We start from the raw sequence: 15592 nt of genomic DNA on the forward strand, positions 1-15592 counted from the left end.
TGGATCTCCTTGTAGTCCAAGGGACTCTCAAGAGTCTTCTCCAACACCACTGTTTGAAAGCATCAGTTCTCCAGTGTTGAGCCTTCTTTATGGTCCAGCTCTCACACCCGTACATGACTATGGGAAATTATTTGGCAATAAAAAGGAGGGAAGTTAAAAAAAAAAAGGGAGGTAAGTGCCAATACACGGCATTACATGGATAAACCTTGTAAACGTTATGCCAAGTGGAAGAAGCGAGTCACAGTAGACCTTACGTGACTCTAATCGTACAAAATGCCGAAGGCAGGCGACGCTGCAGGGTTGGCATGTTGGTCAGTGCTTGCCTGTGAATAAGGGTCACGGGCAGTTTGGAAGGGACAGCTCAGGAGCTGGGTTTCTTCTGATGTTGATGGGAATATTTTAAAATCAATTGTGATGCTTGGATGCACACCTCTGTGAGCACATTCTAGAGTAGATAGATAGAGAACCGTGCACATTAAGTGGGTGAGTTATCTTATATGTAAATTACATTTCAGTGATGCTGTTACAGAACGCATGTAGAATCTCTAAGACAAAACCAGGTTTTAACCTGTCTTGCTAAAATCAAAAGGAAGAAAAAAAATCCTCTCAATTTTTTCTTTTTTTCAAAGCTGCAGGAGTTTTGACTGCCTTTAATTATCAAGCAGTCAGAGAGAAATTTCTGTTAGAGTAGAAATAACAACCTAGTTGAAAAGGAACCGAGAGAGGAAACTGGATTAAAACCCCACATTTAACCCCAGATAAGTAGAACAGACGACTGCATTCTGCCACTGACCACACGCGCAGGGATCAGTGTCCGGATGGCCGTTTGGGCGTCAGCGCGTGTAGCAGCTTGTGCTGGCGGCGGCTGCGCTGCCTCTCCCGCTGGTTTACGGCGTGTGGACTCCTATTCCTGGTCTCCCAGCCCACTTACAAACGCGTTGTTGCAGTATGTTTGCTTCTTAAAAACCGATCGTGTTTGTTTATGATTTTTGTCTCTGCTGGGTCTCCGCTGCTGTGCCAGCTTTCCTCCGGTTGCAGAGGCCGGCCCCTCTCCGGCTGCCCTGCGTGGGCTTCTCCTGGCGGTGGCTCCTTCTCTTGCGGAGCGCGGGCTGGGGGGCTCGAGGTCCTCCGTGGCCGTGAGGTGTGGGCTCAGAGCCCAGGCGCAGTGGCTGTGGGGCTTAGTCGTCTGAGGCGTGTGGGGTCTTCCCGGACCAGGGATGGAGCCCGTGTCTCCTGCATTGGCAGGTGGATTCTTTACCACTGAGCCGCCAGGGAAGCCCTGATTGTTTCTCTTTATTGACAGACACATACTTAACCTCCAAGAAAATGCACATACCTTAAACGCTTAGTTTGATTTCACCTGGGAAGCCCCCTGGTAATATATATATATATATATATATACACACACACACATGTATATATATATATATATATTCATGTAAAATAAGATGCAGAATGTCTTCATCGCCCCAGAGTCTTGTCCTGCTCTTTCCCAGTCAGTCCCTCATCCCTCCCCCTTTCTAATTTCTGTCATTATATGTGAATTTTGTCTTTGCTTGAGCCTCATATAAATTGTGTCTGGCCTTTCTAACTCAGCTTAATGCTTTTGGTATTAATCCACATTGTCTTCTGTGTTAACAGCTCATTCCTTTTTATCACCGAGGAGTGTTTCATGGTATGAATGTAATAGTTTACTTACCTCTTCTCCTACTTACCTAGGTCTATATGATTTCTGTCCTTTATTGTGCCCATCTTTGCATGCAATGTTCCCTTGGTATCTCTAATTTTCTTGAAGAGGTCTCTAGTCTTTCCCATTCTTTTGTTTTCCTCTATTTCTTTGCATTGATCACTGAGGAAGGCTTTCTTATCTCTCCTTGCTATTCTTTGGACTCTGCATTCAGATGGGTGTATCTTTCCTTTTCTCCTTTGCTTTTCACAGCTATTTGTAAGGCCTCCTTGGACAGCCATTTTGCTTTTTTGCATTTCTTTTTCTTGGGGATGATCTTGATCCCTGTCTCCTGTACAATGTCATGAACCTTTGTCCATAGTTCTTCAGGTACTCTATCAGAGCTAATCCCTTGAATCTACTTGTTACTTCCACTGTATAATCATAAGGGATTTGTTTTAGGTCATACCTGAATGGTCTAGTGGTTTTCCCTACTTTCTTCAATTTAAGTGTGAATTTGGCAATAAGGAGTTCATGGTCTGAGCCACAGTCAGCTCCCAGTCTTGTTTTTGTGGACTGTATAGAGTTTTCCATCTTTGGCTGCAAAAAATATAGTTAATCTGATTTCAGTGTTGACCATCTGGTGATGCCCGTGTGTAGAGTCTTCTCTTGTGTTGTGAGTCTTGAGTGTGAAATAGCATCTCATTGTGATTTTAATTTGCATTTCCATATTAACTACTGAGGGTGAATTTCTCGTCATATGCTAATTGGATTTTTGGAGATAGAGTCTATTCAAGTGTTTTGAATTTTGGGGGGATTGTTTGAGACTTCAGCATGTTGCTGGCCAGTTTGCAGCATTCTTGGTTACTTCTCAGAGACCAAAATGGCCTCGGCACGTGGCTTTTGCAGCCTGATGTCTTGCCTGTTCTGCGTCTCCACGATTCATGAACTCAGAGTATAAAATTGAAGTTGCACGTGGACCACAATAAATCCCTGAGGTATAAAAGGTATTGTAGCATTGGGTGTAAAGTCTTTGTCAAGACTTTGCTCCTCTCTGTTGGCTGGAGTTCCGGCTCCAGTGCCCAGTGTCTGCAGGATGCCAGACGGTCTCACGGGCTGTTTCTTCTCCCCAGTGTCCAACAAGCACCCGTTTGTGGACAGCAATCTTCTCTACCAGTTCAGAATGAACTTCCGGCGGAGGCGAAGGCTGATGGAGCTGCTCAGTGAGAAATCCCCGTCCTCCCAGGAGACGCACGACAGCCCCTTCTGCCTGCGGAAGCAGGGCCACGACAACCGGAAGTCGGCTAGCTTCACGTCCGGTGCGTGCGTCCCGCTCTGATCGCGCGCGTGCGTCTGTTGAGAAGTAACACAGTCCGAACTCACCTTTGTGGTTTCTGTTCTCCAGAAACTTTATTTATAACTAAAAAATTATATATTTATTTATTTTGCCCCCCCCCAAAGGAAACATATACACACACCACCAAATTGTTCCTGGGTAATCAACTTCAATGCTGTGAAGTCTGTTTTATAATTTTATGTATTTAAATTACAAAACACCACTCAAGCCCTCAGTCATACCTTATTTACTTTTCATTTACAAACAATTCTGGGTCTCTTGTATTTCAGGCAGATTCTTTACTGCCTGAAAAACAATCATTAGTTATCCAGTTTTCTAAGTCCAGCATTGAAAATCTATATAAGGATGAATAAGACTTTTGAGGGCATATACAACTAAAAGGAAACTGATTATCAATGTATCACACAAAACAAGTTAAACCTGTGAAAGGCAGACACAGGCGCTCAGAAAGCACAGTATCCTGGGGCATTATGTGTAAGGTCAGACAGTCTCATATTGACAGTTAACCTGGGCAGAAATGATGACTGATGTTCACAACGATAACCCCATTTGAACAAACTGAACTGAACAAAATAACCTCATTCACTCAGAGAAGGCTAACGACCTGTCATCCTGTGTAAGAGGATGGCATGCTTCCTGGGCTATCTTCCGCTCTGAAAACTCGACACTGACTCAGGAAACTGGTCAGCCTAAGGCTTGGAGCCCAAGGCCTCAGGCTTCACCTGAAACCCTGAACAAAGGGAAAACATGAATTGGTTACAAACAGGAGGTGACAGTGAGAACGCTTACAACTAGAAGTCCCGGGAACATTCTGCGCCTGGCATGGAGCCAAGCTTGACTGCACACATTTTCTCATTGAATCCTCACTGTTAGTCTGTGAGGAAAGACATTTTGTATCCCCACTTTACGGGTGCAGAAATGCAGTCAGGGAGCCGTGGAGTGGCTTCGGCAGGCTCCCACAGCTGGAAAGTGGTGGGCGGAGCTGGGTCTGGCAGGAATTCGTCCGGACCCGGTGCTCCTCTCCAGCCTTCCACAGCCCAGGTTCCTCAGACAGGCTGGGAAGGGACAGAGAAGGAAGGAAGGGCCGCACCAGGAGAGGAAACGCTAGCTGAAGGTAGGGGCCTGAGCCTGTGCTTGGATGCCCTCCAGCCGTGTGCCCCTAAGGCGTCAGCCTCCTGCAAATGCACAGGAACCATCCACACCCTGCCTGTTCTTCAGGGAGTCCCAGAGACCTGAACAGGTGACCGTGATCAGCATACAGTAACCATGGTGACCGTGAAGGCCAGCGTGGCTTTGGGCTTCCCGGGGCCAGCTCTGCGCCGCGCTCCTCTCGCTGCATCCTACACCTTGCTGTCCTCCCGCTGATGCTCTCCTCCCCCGATGAGAGCCAGCCAGCTCTGTGGAGGGAAAAGCGAGGTCAGGTCACTGAAGCGGCTGCTTCAGTACTGCACGCCTTCCAAGCCTGAGGTCACGCTCTGCGTTTTAATCTTCTGTGGCGCTGAGTGATTAACGGTTTGCTCTTCAATCAGGAGGCACTTATTGTCACCGTTAGTTCATTAAGTGTCTTGCCGGCACTTAATTTACATCCTCTCAGGGATGCTTGGCCCGAGCTCCGTGGTTCTTAAAATAGTATTTCATGTAGCTGAGTGCTTTCCCCTGTATAACCACGCCTGCACCAATCCCCACTGGAGAGCATTATTCCCACTTTACAGCTGGGGAAACTGAGGCTTACAAAACCCAAGGGACTAGGCCCAGCTTGTGCTATTTACTCATAGGTGGCGGAGCTGCCACTCAGACCCTTGCTTTTCCGATGCCAAGGCCAGAGGGCTTGATTCTGGCAGTGGAGGCTGCCCCACAACCCCGGCAGCTGCAGGCCGCCAGTTCCCAAGAACCGAGCTCACTGCTGCCCATGATTGCGCGTGTCCCCGGGGACCCGGCCCACCCCACAAGTGACTGTGCATGTCCTCGGAACCTAGCCCACCACCGTGGATGCCGGCACGTGTCCCAGGGGCCAAGCCCACGGCCGTGACCGCGTGTGTCCCAGGGACTGGCCCACCGCCGTGGGTGACCGCGCATGTCGTGGGGACCCAACCCACCCCCAAGTGACTGTGTGTGTCACGGGGACCCAGCCCACCACCGTGCATGCCGGCACGTGTCCCGGGGCCCGGCCCACGGCCATGACCGCGTGTCCTCGCCCGCAGTCAGCCCCAGCAAGGAAATCAAGACCGCGTCGGCCGCGCGGAGGAGCAGCATGGGCAGCTGCGGCAGCAGCGGCTACTTCAGCAGCAGCCCCACCCTCTCCAACAGCCCCCCGGTGCTCTGCAACCCCAAGTCCGGTGAGTGGCGGGAGCAGCCCGTCTGTTCCAGTCTGTGGGGACGCGGGCGCGCGCGGGCTTCGTTAAGCGGATTCCCTCATTAAGCGGAAGGGGACGAACCGGGTGATCTCCATGCGTGGTGCGACTTGGGGGCGCCTCCTCTTGGATGGGGGCTTCCCGGCGGCGCTGGTGGTACAGAAGCCCCCAGCCAGTGCAGCAGAGGTGAGGGATACGCGCTCGCTCCCTGGGTGGGGAAGATCCCGCCCCAGCGAGGTTGCCTGCAGAATCCCTCGGGCAGAGGGGGCTGGCGGCTGCAGCCCGGGGGTCTCGGACTTGGACACGACTGGGCACTGGGCACTGAGCGTGCAGGCAGGCGCGCCTGGGGGAAGGAAGGGAGAACGCAGGTTTGTAGACAGAGAACTGGGCTGCAGCGCGCGCCCCAAGGAGGCCGCGGCTGACCCCAGGTGGCACTCTGGAGTCGGGGGGCCTTGGAGAGGGGTCCCCTCTTGGGGGAGGTGGCCAGGCCGTTAGACCCTCACGCTGACCGGCCGTTGGATGCTGGCCGCCTTTCGGAGCGGGGCACGGCCTGGGGAAGTCGACTGTCTTTGCAGACAGGGTTCCCAGGACAGCTGTGAACCCCAGCCGTCTGAGGGCCTTCACGCCAGCAGCCCCAGCTCCAGGAGCGGCCGCTGGTTTCTGCGGTTGGTTTGAGCGGTGCACAGCAGGGGAGGCGCCGCTGCCCGGATGGTAACTGATGCTTGGATCTGCAAGGTCTCTGTACCCACAAGGGAGAAGCTCGGAGCTCTGCAACCCACCTACCCCTGCAGAGGACTCTCCATGCCTTGTGGTTTCCAACTCTACTCTTCAACCTCCATAGACTTTATGTTCCAGAGGAAAAAAAAAAAAAAAAAACCACCCAACAACCTAGGCACACAGATGGGTACTGAACTTGCACTCAGATCGAGTCACCTCCTCAGCCCACAGGTGCCTGGACACAGGGATACCCGAGTGGACTGTGGTCCGCTGGGGTCAGCGTGGCCTGAGGACACCTTCCACCCACCTTGTGTAGCGCCCCGCCCCCCTGCATTCTGTCCGTCACCTTCAGGGAGGAGGCTCTTTGTTCCTGCTTAGTCCTCACCAGCAGGTGCTGCAGATACGGTGATGAGAGGTCATGATCCCATCCTTCAGTGAGCAGATCTCTCTTAGAGAAAAAATAAAAAGCTTTCATTAGAGTAAGGACAAATAGATGTTGTTGAAAGCCTTTAAGAGAAAACAGTCATCTAATGCTGTGCTCTAGGCAAGTGGGTATTTTTCTTCATCTAACTTTTTTTTCTGCCTTCTGTAGTGGAGGTCTAGCTCTCAGTATAACGTTTTAACCTGCAAATAAATGAAAATACTTGCTTCCACACTGGCTGGGAGATCTTCATGCACCCATATATGACCAAGTTTCTCAATTAATAGAGCACTGCTGATAAGGTAGTATGAGAAGAACCTTACTATTAGAAATATCATTTGAAGTCCTAATGGAAACCAAACACCTCCAAGTTAAAATCAAAAGAGTTCAACTTCAGGAAAGTGTCAGTTGTGCTAAAGCCGTTGTATATGTTTTTGATTCCTTGGGTGAGTAGAAGGTTGCGTTGTTTCCTCTTTCTCCTTACCCCCTTGGCTCAAAGGGGGAATTTCACTGATGTGCAGACAGAAATAGAGAAGGCAATGGCACCCCACTCCAGTACTCTTGCCTGGAAAATCCCATTGACGGAAGAGCCTGGGAGGCTGCAGTCCATGTGGTCACTAGGAGTCGGACACGACTGAGCGACTTCACTTTCACTTTTCACTTTCATGCATTGGAGAAGGAAATGGCAACCCACTCTAGTGTTCTTGCCTGGAGAATCTCAGGGACGGGGGAGCCTGGTGGGCTGCCATCCATGGGGTCACACAGAGTCGGACACGACTGAAGTGACTTAGCAGCAGCAGCAGCAGCAAGGCGGAGGGAGCTCACCTGTGATTTTTTTTCCCTCAAGCAGGTAAGCAGACTTCATGGTAAGGCATTTAAAGTTAATCATTAGTTATCCATCAGCATATATTTTTAATACTATATGTAAATGCCCCAATGCAGATTAAATGCTATAAAAAGTAATATAATTAGTATCATTGTGATGAGTAAATAAGTTCTCAAGGGTATGATAAGAGAAAGCTAGAAATGACTCTCTAGGTTTCAAAGTTTCTACACATTTTAACATAGGAAAGTGGGACAGTGTATTCAATGGTCAGCATTGTTGCCAAGTATTACAATATAGTGTGACTCAAAGTCACGATGACACCTGTCAGAATGGCTGACATGAAAAAGAACTCACATGACAAATGTTAGTGAGCGTGTAGAGAAAAGGGGGCCGTCGTGCACGGTTGGTGGGAATGTAGACAGGTACAGCCACTGTGGGAAGCAGTATAGTGACCCTAAAAGGAATAGAACCACCTTGTGATCCCACAGTTTCACTTCTGAGTGTTTATCTATGGGAGAGGGGAACGCGCGTTTGAGATTTTATTTGCACCCCCATGTTTATCGCAGCATTGCTTATAATAGCCAAGACATGGCAGCAGCCTAAATGCCCGTCAGGGGATGGATGGATGAAGGAGATGGGGTATATCTCACACACACACACACACACACACACACACACACACACACACACACACAGTGGCACGTTATTCAGTGATGACAGTGAAGGAAAGTCTGCTCTTTGCGACAAAGTGGGTGAGCCTTGAGGTCTATATGCCAAGTGAAATGTCAGACAGAGTGACAGATACCACCTGATCTCGCGTGTATGTGAAACCTAACAGAAACCTCATGTGCACAGAGAGCAAGCTGGTGCTGGCCAGAGGGGCCTGGTCAGTGGGGGCGGGAAGGCCGAGTGGCCGAAAGGGGTCAAAGGGCACAGGTCTCCGCTTCTCAGCGCGTCTGGGGAACGCAGCGTGCGCGTGTGGCTGCAGTCGGTAATGCTGCGTGTGGATTTGAACGGTGCTAACAGAGCAGACCTTTCTTTCAGTGTTTTTATCTGTTTGGGTGCTGGGTCTCAGCACGAGGGCCCCTTGGCGGCAGGAGGTGGGATCTGGCTCCTGACCAGGGCTTGGACCTGGACCCCCTGCTTTGGGAGCTGAGGGTCCCAGCCACTGAACCCCCAGGGAAGTCCCCAGGGTAGACCTGAAAAGCTCTCATTTCAAGAAGAAAAAGCTTGTAGCTACATGAGGTGATGACCTTGACTGGATCAGGTGATCATTTTGTCATACAGGCATCATGTTATAACCCAAAACGGATCTAGTGTGTCGATTATATCTCAATAAAAGTAGACCGTGTAACAAGATATGGTGGCTATTGTCAGATATCACAGTGCCATGTGATTCCGACATCCACCCCCATAAACCCCAGAAGGGATCTGAGGGCTGAGAGTGTGGAGGGCTTGACTGACGGGGAGTAAAAAGGCTGCAGTCCTCAACCACGGGCCCTCCTCTCACCTCCTGACCCTCTGCTGAGAGCTGCTGTTCTTGATCTCAGCCTTCTCGCTCTGTAGGGGAGACGGCAAACCCATGTCCTCCTTTATGAGCTTTCTGAGAGCAGCAGCGGGCATCCCTGTGACCCATCAGGTCAGCAGGAGGCTCCCCGCTGCCCCCGGCTGAGAACGTGTGGGGCAGCTGCCCGACGGTCTGGGCCTCACGACCTCTGGTCCTCCGCTGCCCCTTGGCCGGGCCTGGCCTCCGGCCCCCAAAGGCCCCCACAGAGGGGATGGAGGCTGCGCGTCACCGTGTTGAGCTCCTGGCCCAGCCACTCCAGTTTCTCTGCGCTCAAGCTCATGGTGGCTCTAACTGAGATCACTGCTGCCCTGGGCTGCCGAGGCAGCCTCTGCTCCGGTTCTGCGTGAGCACCGGGTGGACGGGGTTCATCTTTGCTGGGATTTTAGGCAGCAAGTCAGGAAGGGAGCACAGTCTTTGCCATCTGCTGGGCTCCAGCAGTGATCTGATGGTCCAGGTGTCTTGGGGGGGGGGGCACCACACGAAGCCGTGTTGGGGCTTCTGCACCCTTTCTTCTGGGGGTGGGCAGTGGCATCAATGCTTGAGTTTAAATCTTGGTTCCATTTGACTCTGAGGCCTTGGACACAAGCTCCTTAACTTTTCTCAGCTTCTGTTTCCTCCCTACCAGAATAGGGATAAGGATGAAATGACCCATTAGTTCTTGTGATGATGAAACAAAGAGAATATATAAAGTGCTGAGCGTAGAAGCCAGCGTGTGTTAAAGATGCAGAAAATCTCCCCAGTGTTAGGGTTCAGGACCAAAGGCAGTGTGCGTGCACCGTCTGGGACTTTAACGAGGATGTTGAACTTTAACGAGGAACTCTAAGGAGCTCTGGTGAACAGGATGCGTACAGTATGATGGAGGGTGGGGGCGGTGGCATTAGCTCTGGAAACATGGTTGGAAGTCTGCCAGAGCCAGAATTCCTTTTACTTTTGACGTGTTGAATGCCTTGTTGTTGTTATTTAGTCACTAAGTTGTGTCCGACTCCTTTGCAACTGTACCTGTGGACTGTAGCCCACCTGGCTCCTCCGTCCATGGAATTTTCCAGGCAAGAATACTGAACTGGGTAGCCACTTCCTTGTACAGGGGATTTTCCTGACCCAGGGATTGAACCTGAGTCTCCTGTATTGCAGGAGGATTCTGCCTATCTGGGAAGCATTGAATGCCTCAGTTGGGTTCAGTTGCTCAGTCGTGTCTAACTCTTTGCGACCCCACGGACTGCAGCACGCCAGGCCTCCCTGTCCATCACCAACTCCCAGAGTTCACTCAAACTCATGTCCATCATGTCAGTGATGCCATCCAACCATCTCATCCTCTGTTGTCCCCTTCTCCTCCCTTTCTCTTCTCCAGGGGATCTTCCCAACCCAGGGATTGAACCCAGGTTTCCCACATTGCAGGCAGATTCTTTACCAGCTGAGCCCCAGGGGAAGCCCGTTGAATGCCTATCTGGGCTTGAAAGAAAGAAATTCAAGAACTCCCTTGGCACTCCTGCTTCCCCTCCCCCTGCTCCATCTCTGCTTTTTTTTTTTAGCTTTAGGGCTGTTTTCGTTTGCTAAAGTTTTCTGCCTCTGTTTGGCGAGAGTTGTACACTGGGAGGCAGGGATCTCTGATGTCGCAAATTGAGGCATTCAGGAAGTTTCTGCTGAAAGGCTGAGCAGAGGGCTAAGAGGATTTGTGCCTTGACCCTGCGTCTGTCTTACAGTGTTGAAGAGGCCTGTCACTTCTGAGGAACTCTTGACCCCTGGGGCTCCGTATGCGAGGAAGACGTTCACGGTAGGCTCACCCTTTGGATTTTCTCCCAAGCTGCTGCTCTGTCTGGAGCGTGTCTGCGTGGCGGCCTGTCCATGTCAGGTTTGGGGGTGGACTTGGAAAGGTTCTCCCAGTTCCCCTTTGGTTTTGAGCATCATTATGACAGTGTGACTTTCTTGACCCTTTGGCAATAAAATGCATTAGGACTTGACACAATTTATTATTATTAATCCAGCATTTCAAATTCTTTTTGATGTTTCCCTAAAAAAAATTCATTATGTACCTATTCTAGTATAATGACAGATTTAAAGGCAGGTGGTAGAAAAATAATGCCAACAATCCCTTTCTGCATTATAGTTAATTATAAAAATTATTTAAAACATGTTGTTGTTTAGTTGCTAAGTCATGTCCAACTCTTTGTGACCGCATGGACTGTAGCCCGTCAGGCTCCTCTGTCCATGGGATTCTCCAAGCAAGAGCACCTGGAGTGGGTTGCCATTTCCTTCTCCAGGGGATCTTCCCAACCCAGGGATCGAACCCGTGTCTCCTGCACTGCAGGCTGATTCTTTACCACCGAGCTACCAAGGAAGCCCTATTTCAGACATGAGGGAGCCTTAAGGTAGAGGAAGAAGGTTGTTCTGTGATGATCGATGGCGCTTTTGCAAATATTTTAGGGCCTTGAATTGCAGAAGGACCCTGTTTGGATGTCCTACATACCTATGACCACCTGCCCTCTCTTGGAGGGTCTTCAGCCTTCCTTCTTCTTCTTCTAAGACCCCCTGGTGTTCTTCAAACAGAACCCAAGGGCTCCGTTTCTTGTTTGTTTTTATTTTAAAGAATTTTGAAATGTGAACCATTTTTAAAGCCTTTATTGAATTTGTTCCAGTATTGCTTCTTTTGTATGTTTAGTTTTTTGGCCGTGAGTCACATGGGATCTTAGCTTCCTGACCAGAGATTGGGCCCACAGCCCCGCATGGAAGGTGGGGTCTTAGCCTCTGAACCCCCAGGGATCGGGTCCACAGCCCCGCATGGAAGGTGGGGTCTTAGCCTCTGGACCCCCAGGGACGCCCCCAAGCCCCCTGCTGACCTCGCCTCCCCCACTTCCGTCCACCGGCCTCTTGTCTCCTCACATCTACACTGATGGCTTCTTGAGAACACTTCTCATCCTTTCTTTAGTCTCTAATGTTTGTTTTAATACCTCAAGGTTGGGGAAAGCTTTCCACACCATCCATGCAGCAAACATTTGTCAAGGACTGGAGCACATTCTGAGCACCAAGGAATTAAACCCAGTTGGGTCGATTCATAGCCAAGCAACATGAAAACAGTGCTGGCAACATGCCCATATCAGAGGAAAAGGCAAACTGTACGTTTGGAAGTGAAATCATGTATGAAGAACTCACAGTTCCAAACCCCAAAGCCAGCAGAGTACCTGATAAAGAACTCAGGTCTGTCCTGCTGGCCCAGTGGCTAAGAATCCACCTTCCAATGCTGGGGATACGGCTTTGGTCCCTGGTCTGGGAAGATGCCGCATGCCACGCGGCAACTAAGCCCGTGCAGCACAGTTACTGAATCCCGAGCACCCTGGGGCCCACGCTGCACAACGGAAGAGGCCCCCTAAATGAGAAGCCCGCGCTCTGCAACTGGAGAGCAGCCCCTGCACGCAGCAGCTGGCACAGCCCAAAATACTTAAGTCAAAAAAGAGCTTCTCAGGCAAGCAAAAACAGAGTTTATGAGTACTAAACCTGCCCTGAAAGTCTTCAAGAATGGTCAGAAAAATGTCATTTGCTTCTCTGCTTTTCTTCTGTCTCTGGCATTCAAGAGACAGTGGAGTGTATTTTTTAGGTCTGTTTCTCTTTGGTTTTAAATATCAATGCCAGCATTGCTAGTGATTGATTGTGAATGGCTGCCGTCTGTATTTTGGCTGGGGTATGTGCTAGAGACGTGTCTGGGAGCTGCCCAGCAAATGTAACTGCCGATTCTAATTACAATTCTGTCGGGAAAAAGCACTCTCCGGTTTCAAACAACTTTTGGACCAGAGTTGACTTGAGAATTAAGAACTTTGTGTCCTTTCTCACTGTCTTTTATTAGTACATTAAACTGTGTTTCAAGAAAGCCAAGACTCTTCATGTTTCTCCTCCTCAGTAATTGAAATGACTAGCTTAGAGGTCAGGGAGGTAGCGAGATCATGAGGAAAGTATCCTTTGGAAGCAGAAGGGAAATTGGACCCAGAGGGAAATTTCAACCGTGTTTTTCAGATCATCTAAACCTTCCATTAGAGTCTATTGGTAAACTGCGACATAGCCTAAGAAAGAAGCCATCTGCCGATTGTTTATGGAGCAGTGAGTTCACAGAAGCACCTTCTTTCCGCCCGACAGGTGTTTCTGGGCCACAGCTTCTGCATAAACATGTGAGCCTGTGTTTGCGATGGAAGCAGGCGGCCGGAGGAGGCTCCCTCGCGCAGGCGTTCACTCTCGGGCCTTCTCTCCTGGAGACTGGGCACCAGGGCCGTCTGCGGGTTGCTGACTGTGGTTTTCCTCCCTAGATTGTCGGGGACGCGGTCGGCTGGGGCTTCGTGGTGCGCGGGAGTAAGCCGTGCCACATCCAGGCCGTGGATCCCAGCGGCCCGGCTGCGGCAGCAGGGATGAAGGTAAGGATGCGCCCGCGCGCCCGCGCGCCCGCGCCCCCGCGCCCCGTCCGTCCTGCCTGCCCGCGTGCCCGCGCCCCCGCGTCCCGTGGGTCCTGCCTCCCCGCGCCCCCGCGCCCCCGCGCCCCCGCGCCCCCGCGCCCCCGCGCCCCCGCGCCCCCGCGCCCCCGCGCCCCCGCGCCCCCGCGCCCCCGCGCCCCCCGCGCCCCCCGCGCCCCCCGCGCCCCCCGCCCGTCCTGCCTCCCCTCACACTCGCACCTCTGTCCTTTCCTTTGTCCTTTCTGAGCGCGGTTGAGTCGAAGCCAAGAGCTTCGAAGTGAGGTCGAAACTAAGGGAGCGAGTCTTCCTGTCCTTCTGACTCTACCTCTGTGTCTTCTAAATCTCCCTCGGTTTTTTGTTTTTCACATTTCTCTCCTTAACCAATACTTAATTTGAAAAAAGAAAGTTTCCTTTTACTTGTCTTTTTTTTTTTTTGAGTGACAGATACATTTTTATTTTATTTTTTAAATTTATTTTAATTGGAGGCTAATTACATTTCAATATTGTGGTTTTTGCCATACATTGACACGAATCAGCCACGAGTGTACATGTGTTCCCCATCCTGAACCCCCCTCCCACCTCCCTCCCCATCCTATCCTCTGGGTCATCCCAGTGCACCAGCCCTGAGCACCCTGTCTCATGCATCAAACCTGCACTGGCGATCTGTTTCACACACGATGATATACATGTTTCAATGCTATTCTCTCAAATCATCCCACCCCCTTCCACAGAGTCCAAAAGTCTGTTCTATACATCCGTGTCTCTTGCTCTCTCGCATACAGGGTCACCATTACCATCTTTCTAAATTCCGTATGTATGCGTTAGTATGCTGTATTGGTGTTTTTCTTTCTGACTTACTTCACTCTGTATAACAGGCTTCAGTTTCACCCACCTTATTAGAACTGACTCAAATGTTTTCTTTTTAATAGCTGAGTAATATTCCATAGTGTATATGTACCACAGCTTTCTTATCCATTCATCTGCCAATGGACATCTAGGTTGCTTCCATATCCTGGCTATTGTAAACAGTGCTGTGATGAACATTGGGGTACACGTGTCTCTTTCAATTCTGGTTTCCTCGGTGTGTATGCCTAGCAGTGGGATTGCTGGATTGTATGGCAGTTTCCAGTTTTTTAAGGAATCTCCACACTGTTCTCCATTGTGGCTGTACTAGTTTGCATTCCCACCAACAGTGTAGGAGGGTTCCCTTTTCTCCACACCCTCTCCAGCATTTATTGCTTGTAGACTTTTGGATCTCAGCCATTCTGACCAGCGTGAGATGGTGCCTCATTGTGGTTTTGATTTACATTTCTCTGATAATGAATGATGTTGAGCATCTTTTCATGTGTTTGTTAGCCATATGTATGTCTTCTTTGAAGTAATGTCTGTTTAGTTCTTTGGCCCATTTTTTGATTGGGACGTTTATTTTTCTGGACTTGAGCTGCAGGAGCTGCTTGTATGCTTTTGCTGAGTCTTCTGTGAGAACTCCACTGTCTCTGTTCTACACAGAGCACATACTTGTGGTGTTTGTGCAGCCAACAGAGCACATGAAGACCATAAGAAACAGAAAATAGGGAGAAAAAGAGAAGAAAAGTAATGGAGTTTGGAAGAAAAGTCATGGTGTTTGGAAGAGGAGTTTAGTGTTTTGTTTTTTTTCTTACCAGCTCTGTGAATAAGTTTCATAACATCTCATTGCCCGTTTCCTCCTCTCTGAAATGATCATTGTATTTCATTCTGCTGCTTTATGGATTAGGTATGTTAAAACACTTGAAAAAGTGCAAAGAAATACACACACATCAGACAATTGAGTGAATTGTGTAAGATTTTTGAAAAATTTTTCCTATTTTTTGTATTAAAGTAATGAACATAGAGTGTAAAAATTTTGGAAAATACATACAAGCAGGAAAAAAATTATAAGAGCCTATCATCTTTACTAACTGGTAGGTATTTACATTTTTAAGCAGCACTTTGGAAGTATAATTGGCATAAAGTGTATAGCTGTTAACATCTTTATTTATATTCTTCCAGATTTCTTATATGTACATGTACATTTATATACATTGTTTTTATTTATAAAGAAATATGGTATAAGAGGATATTGAGATCATTGGTTTTCTGCTTCAAAACACCTTTATCTCGAAGTTTTATCCTGTCTCACAGAGGACATTTATCTCTTGCTTATCTGGGATCATGGGCGGATGCAGAAGACATGAAAGCCACAGGCTGTGGCTTTCTGTCTTCAACACTTTGATCCACA

The 15592-nt window shown here is 49.4% G+C and overlaps 1 protein-coding gene across 15 annotated transcripts in view; it reads left to right on the forward strand.

Annotated features, from left to right (window-relative positions):
• DEPTOR (DEP domain containing MTOR interacting protein) overlaps nucleotides 1-15592 on the forward strand; it is a 166463-nt gene that overhangs the window by 100480 nt on the left and 50391 nt on the right. For 14 of the 15 annotated variants that reach the window (XR_003038042.2, XR_009490380.1, XR_009490381.1 and 11 more), the window contains exons 5-8: nucleotides 2800-2985; nucleotides 5225-5359; nucleotides 10606-10676; nucleotides 13195-13299. Coding sequence is in view for 7 of the 15 variants with exons in the window: in XM_025001757.2 (XP_024857525.1) it covers nucleotides 2800-2985; nucleotides 5225-5359; nucleotides 10606-10676; nucleotides 13195-13299 (497 nt within the window). In the remaining 8 variants the exon portion in view is untranslated. Of the gene's footprint in view, nucleotides 1-2799; nucleotides 2986-5224; nucleotides 5360-10605; nucleotides 10677-13194; nucleotides 13300-14776; nucleotides 15140-15592 lie in introns of those variants that run through there. The other variant, NM_001102312.1, reaches the window with a different exon arrangement.

This window comes from Bos taurus, chromosome 14 (genome assembly GCF_002263795.3).
Source record: "Bos taurus isolate L1 Dominette 01449 registration number 42190680 breed Hereford chromosome 14, ARS-UCD2.0, whole genome shotgun sequence".
Taxonomy (NCBI): Eukaryota; Metazoa; Chordata; class Mammalia; order Artiodactyla; family Bovidae; genus Bos; species Bos taurus.